The 13,546-nt window shown below is 49.2% G+C and overlaps 1 protein-coding gene across 1 annotated transcript; it reads right to left on the reverse strand.

Moving 5' to 3' along the window:
- Positions 1 to 3,628: 3,628 nt before the first annotated feature.
- Positions 3,629 to 13,483, reverse strand: TADA3 (transcriptional adaptor 3). The gene is made up of 9 exons (XM_081072712.1): positions 12,948 to 13,483; positions 12,007 to 12,234; positions 10,382 to 10,632; positions 10,157 to 10,262; positions 8,819 to 8,960; positions 8,623 to 8,726; positions 7,313 to 7,422; positions 5,847 to 6,032; positions 3,629 to 4,210 (listed from the first exon to the last, which is right to left on the reverse strand). The coding sequence occupies exons 2-9, from the start codon at positions 12,211 to 12,213 to the stop codon at positions 4,018 to 4,020; spliced, it is 1,299 nt and encodes a 432-aa protein (XP_080928838.1). The 5' UTR covers positions 12,214 to 12,234; positions 12,948 to 13,483; the 3' UTR covers positions 3,629 to 4,017.
- Positions 13,484 to 13,546: the final 63 nt, after the last annotated feature.

Below are 13,546 nucleotides of genomic sequence, written 5' to 3' on the forward strand. Positions count from 1 at the left end.
GCACTGATGAATGGAGTGTGCAGGAGTGGCAGTTGCTCTGAGCGAGTCAGTGAGTGAGTGGTGAGTGAATGTGACGCCTGGGACATACTGGACAGCACTGTAGACTTGACCAACATTGTCCACGTAGGCTACATTCAGCCTATGAAAAAATACTTTTCTTTCTTCAATAAATAAACCTTGGCTTATTGTAACTTTTTTACTTTATTTTATAAACTTTAAATTTTTTTTAACTTTTCGACTCTTGTAATAACACTTAGCTTAAACCACAAACACATTGTCCAGCGGTACAAAACTATTTTTTCTTTATATCCTTATTCTATAAGCTTTTTTCTAGTTAAAAACTATTTAACTTGTAAACATTTTCATTAAAAACTAAGAGGCACACACACCACTCAGCCCAGTCCTGAGGGTTGGGCTCGTCAATATCTCTGTCTCCGCCTCCACCTCTTGTCCCACTGGCAGGTCTTCAGGGGCCACAACACACGTGGAGCTGTCACCTCCTATGATCACAACGCCTTCTTCTGGAAGACCTCCGGAAGGACCTGCCCGAGGTTCTTATCACTCCTTTCGGCAATATGTCCATGGTGGTTTCCTTGTTTGCTTTGTTTATCATAGGCTTGCTGTTTGGACAGAGCCAGGAGAGCAGTTTCCAGGCTCTTGCCCTCACGTGGAAAGGTGCTGGCTCAGGCAGTAAGTGGCCATCAGCTGTGATTGGATGGCCGTCAGCTGTAACCAGTGAGCCATTGGCCACTAATATAACTGCCGTGGCTACGCTAGCAAAAAATGGGGGCTGGCAAGAAGATGGTGGCTGAGCTAGCAAGCGGGAATTGCAGTTAGGATGGTGGATTGCAGCTAGCAAGTGAGGTTGGTTGGCAGAGAGAAGTGGACAGCAAATTGCAGATAGTGTGGCTCCTGCTTCCTGGGTCTCCAACCCAGCCGCCAGCGAGACTATAGTGGTATGACTCCCACATCTATGGCTCCGTGGGTGTTCCTTTTTGGCCTCACCATGTCTTGGGTCTTATGTGGGGAGTGGGACCAGAAACCCTGCATGCCACTCTGCATGACACTTGCTTAAGCAGATAATGTACCATGAACATCCCTCTCTATTAATGAAAACCTTTTGGTGTTGGGGCCCATGTCTTCAAACTTTTTCATGAGCTTGTTGAGGTCTGCAAAATCTTCTGCTAAACCCTTCACTATGAATTTTCTTGGGTTTTCTTCTTATGAGATTATCATTGTGTATGCAGTATGTCGTGGGCCAAAAGTTTGTTATGCAGTGCATGACTGTTTTTATAATATCTACCTCTCCCTTCTCACAGTTCTACCAAATTTTGAGACCTCAGCTTCCATCCTACTTCCTCCACAAAGCTGTCTCTGTTCCTGGAACTCTCTACTAATGATGCCTACCATACTTCTGATCAGGCATAATGATCAGAGAAGTGAGTGGTTAATTAAAAACAGGGGGTCTGCAAGCGGGCAACCACGTATGGCTGCACAGGTTGTGCACTGCCCAAGCCTAAAAGTACCATTTACATAGGCTGGAGGGGAGTGGAGCCCCAAAGAGTTGTGTAATGAAGAGGTTCTGGCTGCATGTCGGATGGACTGAGTTCGAATCTTGGCTCCACCACTTATCAACTGTTTGACGAAGGTATGTAACCTCATTACGACACAATTTCGACATCTGTGAATGGATGTTGTTAGTACCTACCATATGAGGTAGATGAGAAGATTCAGTAGTTTAATGAATTTAGAATAGTGCCTGGTACAGAGCTAACATTTACTGAGCATTTAATTACATTAATTAATGGAATTAATGTGGGTGTCTTAAGAGAAGACTAGAAGCAACTTGGGGAAAATGAGTGACTGAACAACTGCAGCAGCTAGGCCCCACACCATGTGGGAGGCAGGGCCTCATGTCATCCTCTCTCGGGACCCCACTCCATCCTTCTTTTTGCTAAAAATCCACGTATTGGTCAGGTCTTCTTTACTTGACAAACGACAAAACTCCAAAGCAAACTAGCTTAAGCCAAAAGAAGCATCTGTGGGCTGATGTCTTTGGAGGACCCAGGGCTCCAGCTACATCATGAAGATTCTGTCTTTATCTCCTCGCCCTCCTCTCCGAGTTGGCTTTATTCTCGGGCAGGTTCTTCCACCTGGCAGGAAAGTGAGTCACCAGATGGTCCAACCTTACATTCTATGGCTTTTTTTTAAGAATTACTTTTTTATTGGGGAATATTGGGGAACAGTGTGTTTCTCCAGGGCCCATCAAGTCGTTGTCCTTCAATCTAGTTGTGGAGGGCGCAGCTCAGCTCCAAGTCCAGTAGTCGTTTTCAATCTTTAGTTGCAGGAGGCGCAGTCCACCCTCCCCATGCGGGAATTGAACTGGCAACCTTGTTCAGAGCTCGCACTCTAACCAGCTGAGCCATCCAGCCACCCCTTCGGCAGCTCAGCGGCAGCTTGTTGCCTTCAATCTCGTTGTGGAGGGCGCAGATCACTGGCCCATGTGGGAATCGAACCGGCAACCCTGTTGTTCAGAGCTCGCGCTCTAACCAATTGAGCCATCCGGCTGCCCCACATTCTATGGCTTTTGATCCAAGAGAAACCCTCTTTTCTCAGCATCCATACAACCATCTTATGGAAGACCTCTGATTGGCCCAGCTTGGTTCACATGCCCATTCTTTGGACCAATCATCATGGCTAAAGTGATGGGGTATTATGACTGGCCAAGCTGGGAACACGTGTCCACTCTAGTTTGACAGTCCCACAAGAGTCACATGAAATGAGGAAAGGGCAGTTCTCCAACAGGTATACAAGAATGTTGGCTGTCCTCGCCATCCTTCTCCATGGCTGAGTACCTCAGGGAACCTTCCCTTCCCTTCTGTGTGGACCTTAACCTTCTCACAGTGAATTGCAAATTATTCTCAATTTGAGGCAGGGACAAGAGCATATTTATTCATCTGTTATTTCCCAGGTATAGCTTCCTGCCCATCCAGCATCCATTTCCCCTTCCTACTCGGATCTTTGTTGGGTTCCACCCTCTCTCCCCGTTGCCTTGCACTTAGTGGGAAAGCAGACACTTTCATTAGTTTAAACCCATTAGACATCCCTTGCCACAGTGATTGGTTCCGGAATGGCTATGTGATACCTAGTTTGGGTGACATATACGGATGTCTGGGAAAGGCTTCTTGCTCTTTTGGGTGGACCATAGAAGCTACCTGCTCCTTCCTGCCCTCTCTGGTGCTGGCTGTAAATGAGGAAGCATTTGGCCTTCACTGACTGCTACTGGCTGCCACCACACAGCCACAGGGAAACCCACTTAGATGAAAGCTGACACCGTGGAGGGCAGTGTGAAGACACCTGGATCCTGGAATTGCTGAACTGGCCGACCTCGGAGGCCGCCCTGCTCCAGGATCAAGCCCCCCAGCCAACACACTGCCTTGTTGTTAATCCACTGTGAATGGGGAGCGGGGCAGGTATGCTCTTACCTGCAGCTCAGAACGTCCTTCCTGAATGAATGGCAAAGGCTAGTGGCAACAGGCTGAGAGCCACCAAGCATGCCCTGCCCTCCTGAATCATTGTGACCCACCCCAGTTGCTTTCTACTCCACAATAACAGATACTCAAAGATTCTGGATGCTTTTTAAAAAACCACAGCAGTCACTTTACTCTTAAGTTTGCACTTTACAAAACCACAAAGGAGAAGTCCTTGAGGGAGAGAGGGGTGGGGTGGGGTGGGGGGTGGCAGAGAGTGGGAAGGAAGGCCCAGAAATGAAGTCTCCCTCATCTTGGGGACGAAACAGAGACACCAGGCCAGCCCAGCAGGGCCTCCTGGGTCCTGGCTATACAGAGCTAGGCCGAAAGACTTCAGGGAAACGCCCCAGTCCTCTAGAGACTGTGGCCACACGACATCTGACAGGCAGCCACAGGACGAGGCTTCCAGCAGCCCAGAGGAGGAACTGGGGCTCCCTCCCTTGTCTCCCCTAGACCAGGGGGAGGCAGCCTGAGGCAGGGGCGAGGGCTACCCGTCCAGCAGCTTTAGGATACTCTCGCGTTCCTTCAGAGTCTTCCAGGCCTGGTCCTTCTCCTTCTTGGTGGGGGTCCGCTTCTTTTGCCGGGCAGCCATGATCTTGCGGAAGGCGTCCATGACCTCGTTGTCTGCCATGCGGACCCGCTGTCTCAGCTCCTGCCGACTCACCTCCTCCTTTGCCAGCCTGTGGGAATCAGTGGGCCAGGTGCCATGGGAATCCCACCTCCAGAGTGGGGCCCTCTTCCAGACTGAGCCCACCCACCACCCAAGGCTGGCACTCCTGTGGGTCATTTCACACCAAAAAAGCAAAGTTACTGAACTTTGGTACGGAACATGGTGCTAGGTGCTAGGTACTATGTTAGGCTCTACAAAAATATTAGCTGAGTTTATTTCTCAGAACAGCCCTGTGAGGTAGACATATTATTCTTCTGTTACTAGTGATGAAGATGAGGCTCAAGGAGGATCAGAAACGCCCCAAGGCCCCACAACTAGCAAGCAGGTCTGAATCAGGGCAGGGCTGAGGGCTGCACACTGGCCTCCTCACAGGCCCAAGCCACTCCCTTCACTGCCCATTACTTCTGCATCTGTACATCGCTGCTTCTCTCCCCTCCCCCTCCCTCCCTCAGTACCGCTTTCATCTCTATTTGCCTCTTCCTGCCCTAGAGAGGAACCAGAAAGAGGCTTTGGAGTTAGCCTTGGGCTCAAGTCACAGCTTGGCTGTTTGCTGGCTATGTGACCTTCAGCACAGCACTCACTTCCCTGGGCCTTTATTTCATCATTGGGTAAACACCTACCCCTGGGCTGTCGTCAAGATTCAACAGGAGGGTGTACAGGAAGTCCCTGGGACATAGCACTCAGGACACCCTTGTCCTTAAGCACCCTAGCAGTTTGTCAGGCGCAGCTCCCAGTGGCCCGTGGGGATGGAACCGGCTACCTCGGTGTTCTCAGCACCACGCTCTAACCAGCTGAGCTAACCGGCCGCCCTACCTCTCCTTTCAATGGTGTGCATCTTTATCAACCACCCACTTGGACATTGTGAGCCCTTTGCTCGGCCTCTCTTGCTAGCCCCAGCACAACGTGTAAGAGACAGGCAGAGGTGGACAAATGAACGAGTGTGCCCTGTGCTGTGAGGCAAAGAGACAGCACCTGCTGTGAGAAGTTATCAGATTGGTTGTCCCCAGTAAGAGGGCACCCTTACCATGATCTCCCTCCAGATGTCACCTATACCCATGTTGTGACCAATGCAGGGCAAAGGATGGAAGTCAATATAAAATAAATGACATTGCAACCAATTCCTTAAAAAACTGGTCCTAAAACACTGGGCAATTTCAGTGAAGGGCCAATAGAAATCACAAATGTCGAACAAAATGTTACCAGTTGATAAATCTAGGTGGAGGGCATTACGCTACTCCTTCAGATCTTCTGTGTGTATGAAATTTTTCATAAAAATACTTTGGGGGACAAAGAAAATAAGCATGAAAACATTAAAAATAACAAATCACACAACAACGTGAATATAGTTACCACCACTGAACTGTACATTTAAAAATGGTTTAGAGGGTCAATTTTATATGACGTGTTTTTTACCACAATTATAAGTAAATCAATCACAGATGCCTGAGCCCTAGTCTGCGGGATTACAATGTATTTGAGACATCATCTGTGGGGCGGTGCCTGGCACTGATCATTTCTTCAAAGCTCTGCAGATGAGTCAGAGGCCCTGGCAGGTTTGGGTGGCCTGTGGTAAAGCCTCCAGAAGGGGAAAGGCAGTGGCCATGGCCTCGTTGGCCACTCCGCGGCCCATATGTCCCGTCACTCACCTTAGCAAGTCGTGCTTCTTGGTGCGGTTATGGGCACTGAGGGCCTTCAGCTCCGCCTGCCGTTTACGCAGCTCCGCGAGGACCTCGTCCTCGGAGTCCTCGGCGGGACGGTCCTCTGACTCCAGCAGGCCCTGTGCGATCAGCTCCTCCTTGATTCGGCTCTCCAGGGACTTGGTGTGTGGCACACTGCAGAGGAAGGCAGCCCTCAAATCAAGGGGATCCCGCAGAGGTTCCCGAGGTTAGGAAAAACTTCCTTTCTCTTTGGGCGCCCCCTCTGTCTACTTAGATATAGAAATATAGAGAGACAGACAAATCTGGTGTTGTTTCAAACACAAGTAACATATGCCCATTACCAAAAACGAACCAAAAAAAATACGGAAAAACCTATAATGCCAACAACCCAAAGAGAACCACTATCATTTTGCTATAGGTTACTGATACGTATGTTATATCTAATATACATATATTTTATGTTATCATATATATATAGTAGTCCCTCCTTATCAGCAAGGGATACATGCTAAGACCCCCAGTGACTGCCTGAGACCATGGATAGTACCAAACACTATACATACTGCTTTCTTCCTACACATACAAACATATGATAAGTTTCATTTATAAATTAGGCACAATAAGAGATTAACCGTCATAAAATAGAACAATCATAACAATATACTGTAATAAAAGTTATGTGACTGTGGTCTCTCTCTCTCTCTCTGACAACCAATCTGATAACTGAGGCGACTACTAAGTGACTCATGGGTCGAGGACATAGTGTGGCTGTGTGGGTCAAAGGGATGATTCACACCCCGGGTGGGACGGAGCGGGTGGCGCTGACACTTCATTGTGCTACTCAGAACAACACACAATTTTTAAACTTATAAATTGTTTATTTCTGACATTTCCCGTTTAGTATTTTTGGACCGCAGTTGATCACAGATAACTGAAACTGTCGAAAGCGAAACTGCAGAGAAGAGGGGACTATTGTGCTATACATAGTCCAAATTTTGTTATATATTATTTATAATCTTTCATTATGTATTTGTTTTTTTCCCTACACGCACACATTTATCTTAAAAAAAGGATCATACTGTCTGTATTGTGATAAACTGACATTTCCCCCACTTAACACTCTACTGTTTACATCTTTTCATGTCAATTAACTATATTTCTCTAATGTGATTAATAGTCTAATGTGATTAATAGAAGGTTAGTTACGGCAATTTAGCCAACTACTCTCTTTCAGTTTAGGTTGTTTACAGTATAAACAGTGCTGGGATGAACAACCCTGTGCTAAGCCTGCGCGTGCAGAAATGCTGGGCTGGAAATACACATTTGAGACTTTTATGGGGCTTTCTCAAAGTGTCCTAGGCCTCTCTATTAAAGAAGGCCTCCCCATGTCAGGAGGGACAGAAGTCACCAGAAGCAGGGGCTACACTGTGGGGTATGGATAGGATGCCACTCACCTGAAGGGCTTGTTCTGATTTCGGGGTGAGGTGCTTGCCCCATCAGCTCCTGATTCTTTCCCAGACATGTCAGGAATAGGAGAGTCCTCCATGGGGGAAATAATATTTTCCTAGAAGACCACAAAAATGGGATGAGGGAGAAAGAGCTATAGTATTTCCATTTTCCTGCTTCTCTCTGACCTATGTGGATAGTCTTCCCAGACCAGAACTGTCCTTTTTCCCATCCCACCCTGTCTGGGAAGGTTTTCTACCCTCCAAAAAGCTTTGATCATTTTAGAAATCCCCCTTTTTTATACTGATGCCAAAAGAAGGGAGCACAGAAGAGCGAAGATAACATTCAGTGACAGTAATAAGAATAGCTAAGGTTTGTCAAGTATGTGCAATGCACCAGGCACTGTGCTAAGCACATTGTGGCAGAGGGTGCTAGCTGTCCAAATGCCATTCTCGCCTTTCTCCCATAGTAGCTGGGCTTATGGCTGCCCATATACACTACACTTCCCAGCCTCCCTTGTGCTCAGGTGTGGTCAGGTGACAAATTCTCTCCAGTGGAAAGTGACAGAAGAGCCACAGCCAGTCATGGCCCATTAACATTCCTTCACACACTCCTCCTTGCTCTTTTCCTGTGGGCTTTGAGCGGCAATCACACCCAGAGTGATATTGTGTAGAGCATATGTTTAAGATGGCAAAGCCACCACAGTGGGAATCCCTACCTGACGGTGTGGAACAGAGGCCCCACCCTCAGTCCAGCCAACCTGGAACATGTGCCCCTGACTGTTACAGGAGTAATACACTATTGTGCTTGGGCCAGAGAGGAAACTGAGGCTTAGTGAGATGAGGGATTTGCCTAAAATCAGCTATGCAGCATAGAGAAAAGGGCCCCTGAACCTGGGATTTGAGTCCTGCGTCTATGTATTAGCTGTGTGACCTCTGAAGCAAACAGTTCCCTTTTTTGAAGCTTCCATCTTCTTGTATGTAACATGGAGCTAACCACTGTCCTGCCTCCAACTAGAGGATGTGTGGAAAGCCCCTTGCACAGGGCTCAGCACTTAGCCAACACCCAGCAGAAACAACTGTGAAGTAGGGGCTATCTTTGGAGGAAGTTAGAGACTGGGAGGGGCATGAGAGGGATTTCTAGGATACTGGTAATGTTTTATTATACGTTATTATTATCCTACATTATTATTACAGTGTGCTCATTTGTGAAAAGTGATCAGGCTCTACATTTATGATCCGTGTACCCTTCTAAATGTATGAAAACGAAACATTAAAACAAAGTACATGCTGTTGCCCTTTTGGGTTGGCGTGCTCACCTCCACCAAGGCCTGCAGGAGGCGCTGCGTCAGGGCACCGAAGGGGCACCCATCCTCCGGCTGCTCGTGCTGGGCCTCAGACTTCTTCAGCAGGGCATCCACATCTGAAGCACACAGAGAAGTGGTGGGAAGCTGGGCTGCAGTGCTGGGAGCCCCAGTCCCAGCCTGGGGTAGGCAGGGAGGTGAGGGGCCTAACCTTTAGTGTCCAGTTCAGTCAGTGGCCCGATGAGGCCTTTCTTCTTGTCAGCTACAGCCGCTGCCCGGGCGCCATCCTTCTGCTCCTCCAGCAGGTCCTCTTGTGCCCAGCGCTGGGAGTAGTGCTTCCCCAGGGGCGGGATCTGTAGGAGAGATCCCATCAGTGCAAAGGGGCAAGCACGTTTTTCATTCCTTCCTTCCTTCTTTCATTCACTTCTTTGCCTCCCAAGTACCTAGCCCAGGGCCGAGGATTGTACCTGGTATAAGTGAGAAGAGACAAAGGAGATAAAATCTCTACATTCACAGTCCAGTAAGCAAACTAAAACACACACAGAAGACAATATGGAGCAATTTCCAAGGTACAAGGTACAGAATATTTTGTGTACGTGGACCATCTTGGGTCACAGCTCTCGTCTCTACAGCCTTTAGGGTTGGGAGAGGAGATTCTCTTTTGTATTGCTTGAATTTATTACTGCCTGTATGGATTCCTTTTTAAAATAAATTTTTAAAAAATTCAGTGAAGTGATAGAGGTAGACCAAAGTCTTCTGGCAGCACAAAAGAGAGACTGACTTTCTGCTAGGGAATCTGCAAAGGCGTTTTGGTGGAGGTAACATGAGATGAGAGCCCTGAAGGGTGGCTCAGTTTGCCAAGGGGAGAAGAGCAGTGCAGAGGCCCAGAGACCAGCAAGGACCCTGTGTGGCCCTGGAGTGAGGGCACGGTGCTTGGTGGAGGCTGGTGAAGGCAGCAGTGTCTTAAGAGGGGGTGTGGCCAGGGAAACTGGAGAGGGTGCTGGGGCTGTGCCACCAAGAACTGAGAGGCCTGGACTCGATCCTGTGCGTAATGGGAGCCCAGAGAGGCCTGGGAGCAGGGACGGCTGTGTCACATCCGAGCCTGACAGCGGACCTATGGGAGAGTTCTCCCCAACACTCTTCTGTATTTTCCACATTTTCTTTACTAGAACCTGTTTCATTTTCATCCTAAGAAAATAAACTTATACATATTAAAGAAAGACAAAGAAAGGCCCCTCTGGAGGCAGAAAAGCATTAAGACGCTGTTTGGGTGAAAGCTGATGAAGTCTTAAACCAAAGTAGAGGGGAGGAGATGTGAGGTCAAGGGGGGACCTCACTGAAGTTGAAGCCTTAGGATGGATGTGGTGACCGTTTGGATGGGGCAGAAGGGAGACAATGCAAGGAGAAAGACTGGATGTCTGGGTGGCTTGATGGGGCAGAGAGGAGTCTGGACAGGGTAGGGAAAGTAAGATGATACGTGGCTTTGGGATCTTTGATTCTGAGGCACCTCTTGTTCTCCGTCATGTCTATCAAGGCTCAGGGTTTCTACCTTATAATGTTCAGCCTCATCTTCTGGGGGTTTCAGTAGCTCTTCTAGTGTGCGGACCTCCTCGCTGGTGATGTCAGCGCAGTAAGGCTCCACCGAAGCCCAGAACCTGCAGGGAGAAGCAGATCCTAAGTGGGCACTCCGTGCCCCACCAGCCTCAGCCCTGGGCCCCTCCACAGTCTCCATGGCCCGGATCCCAAGGCCCTTCTACGTTTTATGGCCCAGAACCTGTTGGGGGCATCATTCTTGGGGATCCGAGGCACATCAATGGGGTCATCAGTGAATTCATATTCCTGGATCTTGGGCTGAAGGTTTTTGGATTTGGGTCGCCCGGGGCCAGGGCCTGGCCCATGCCCTGCCTTCCCTTCCAGTTTCTGCTTCTTGGGCTTCCCATGTTTGGGGGGAGCCCCAAGCTCATGGTCTCGACCCAGCTTCAGGAATCGACGGTCACCTTTCTTATCCTGCCAGTCAGTGAGGATCTGAAATTCAGAGAGACTGTTAATGAGGGAGGGAAGACAGAGGACAACTGTTTCCCCCAGTGAAGAATCAGGATCTAGAACTTGAGGCGGTGCTAAAGTCTTTCCCCATCCCCTTTTTATTTAGCAGACTCCTACTCATCCTTTAAAACCCAGCTCCTTTTCTGTGTCCATCTCACAGGATTTTACTCAAACTTCTCATCATTCCATTCATTTGTCTGTATTCTAATTCACCTCGGTAGTGTTTAGTAGCAAGGCCAAACAAGTGATCACACCCCAGTGCATGCTAGCTCTGAGAAAATATGCTGGTGGGAACTTTTTGGTGAAGGCAAGCAAGTCTCCCAGCAAACCTTCATTTTGAATGTCACAACTGGGAAGCCTTCTTTGCATTAGTTACCCGATTCTTAGACACTAAAATACAATGGGTTGTGCCACAACCCTGTTCAAAAAGCTTCAGTGGATTCTCAGGGACCACAAGTTAATGCTATTCATACTTCAAAGTCCAGTTGAAATGGCACCTCCTTCCTCAATGAGTCTCTGGCACTTTACACCTTCACTGCAGGCCCAAACATCTTGTTTGGGCATACTAAAATGCACAGCATACTTTATCTTTTTGACTAGATTATAAGCTGCTGGAGACCAGGAAGCTCATCTTAACCAGTTGTCCCCCAAGATCTGGCATAGCACCTGGCACACAGGCCGCAAGGATGTTTATGCAGTGAAGAGAAATAGTCAGAGTAGTGCCAATGACTAACATTTAAAATGCTGACTTAGTGTCAGGAACTGGGCTCAGACTTCGCAAAAAAAACAAACACAAAACAGAAAACCTCTCTTAATCCTCACAAAACCTCTTTGGTACGTCCTATTATTCAGCCCAGTTTGCAGACAGGGAACTGATGCTCAGAAATAGGAAGTAATTTTCCCAAAGTCACAGAGCTAGGAAACAGCAACACTAACAAGTGCTTAGTCCAGGATTCAAATCCTCTCCTCATTCCAGTTCCCCTATTCCCCCTAACCATAACACATCACCTGGTACTTGTCTAACCAGCCCCCCACCACTTTTAGTTAGCAAACTCCCTGAAGGCCAGAATTGTCCTAATTATCTTTCTCTAATGACTTGCACAGGACCCAGAACATAATGGGTGGATCGGGGGCGGGAGGGCTGTGTTGTCAATAAATGCTTAGAAATCTTGCAGTTTATGGGGATCATACATGTTCTTGCTTATTTTGTGTCCCTAGAACCCAATTTGGATCTCTTCCTCCCACCCCCCTGCAACCTCCTGTACCCCAGGCCTTAGCAGATGGGACAAACTCAATGAGCCATCCCATAACTTATCACAGTCTACCCCTGGTGACGTCTCCTCTGTAGCGTATCACCTGGGTTTCGGCCTCCAGCACCCGCAGGCGCCGGCTGGCAGAGGAAAGCAGGGTTTCAAGCTCTAACTGCAGAGTGTCCAGCTCCTCAATGCCGATGCCATCATCCTCAGAGCGGGCCAGCACTGCTGTGTAGCGTGGACAGACTTTCAGGTGGTCCACAGACTTGAAGTCGTGGAACTGCAAGGGGCAGTCCTTCAGCTCACTCATGGCCCAGGATACCCTGTGGTGCTGAAAAGGAGAGGGACATTGATGGGAGATAAAGTGGCACAAGGAAAGCCCAAGGGTTCCCTCCATCCAGGAACAGCCTCAAGGAGAAAGCCCGACTTCAGTACCCTATTGATAAGGCTGATGGCACTGCTTCTACTCAGAGAGCACCCACTGTGCACCAAGCAAGGTGCAGACATCTTACCAGCTTTTCACTGAATTCCTCACCCTCTGAGCAGGGACCATGGTGCTCTCCATTTTACAGAAAAGGAAACTGAGACTTTGTAAGGGTGGGTACCTGCCCAAGCTTACCAAGACTCTGAATCCAGGCAGTTCTGAGTCTGAGCCCCTCACTACCATGATATACTATGCCACGTCTTCCTGATGCTCTTTCCTTTTGTTCTTCTCCTCCCGAGTTCTGCTCAGCCTCTGAGCTCCAAGCATCCCATTCTCACCATGTTCACGTTCATTGTGCCTCCCTGCTTCACCTTGTCTCCCTCCGTCCCACCTTTGCCGGTTATTTTTGCCCGACAGTGGTTAAGAATGTGGTATGGTAAGCCAGACATACCTGGGTCCAAGCCCAAGCTTGGCCGTTCTCTATGTATGTGGCCCTGAATATGCCATTTAACTTTCCTGAGTCTCGGTTTTTCCAACTGCAAAATGGGGACAAAGCAGTGTGGGTCTGTTTCCCCATAAGAAGTCTGAATCTGTAACATGGGGATAATAATGGTACCTACCTCCCCCGGATGTTCTGAGGATTAAAAGATGATGCTCGTCAAGAGCCCAGTTCAGTGCCTGGCACAGAAGAAGTGGGACTGCTTAACGGCTGGCTCCACCCGTGGGTCGCCCCAATGCCCCGCCTTCAGGGTCCCCGTCCACTCGAGACCCCTAACGCGGCTCCTGCCCCTCCACCTCCACACTCTGGCCTCCTACGGCCCCCGGGCCGCGAGAGGGGGTGGGGAGTTCCGGTTGGTGGGATCCACCGCTCGCAACCGGCTGTGGGCGGGGCCCCTGCAGTTGACGCGGGGGCGGAGAAACGCGAGGGAGAGCTCACTGTGCCCGGCGGGGGCGGGTTTGCGGGCCGTGAGCTAGACCACTGCAATTGGGGGTTATGCCGCGGGGGTCCCCGAGGGAACAGCCCAGGGCTGGAGGCGGGGCTCGGCAGCCGGGTTTCGGTCAGGCATTTAGTCCCGCCGAGCCCCAGAGGCAGCCGGTAGGAGGGGCTCGGGGGAAGGATGGGGGCGCAGCACCGGAAGGAACGAAGGGCTCCTCCGCCTCGCCTTGTCCAAATATGGTGCCCAACCTTCGGCCGGGCTGCACCATTGCATGACTGTGG

The sequence above is a fragment of the Rhinolophus hipposideros genome (assembly GCF_964194185.1).
Source record: "Rhinolophus hipposideros genome assembly, chromosome: 14".
Classification (NCBI taxonomy): Eukaryota; Metazoa; Chordata; class Mammalia; order Chiroptera; family Rhinolophidae; genus Rhinolophus; species Rhinolophus hipposideros.

Bases quoted from the DNA above. Each gene is read 5' to 3' on its own strand.
- TADA3 (XM_081072712.1), bottom strand. From the start codon at position 12,213: ATGAGTGAGCTGAAGGACTGCCCCTTGCAGTTCCACGACTTCAAGTCT. The intron at 7,423-8,622 runs GTGAGCACGCCA...GTGGTCTTCTAG, and splicing joins TCCTGCAGGCCTTGGTGGAG to GAAAATATTATTTCCCCCAT. The intron at 4,211-5,846 runs GTGAGTGACGGG...TGATTCCCACAG, and splicing joins AAGAAGCACGACTTGCTAAG to GCTGGCAAAGGAGGAGGTGA.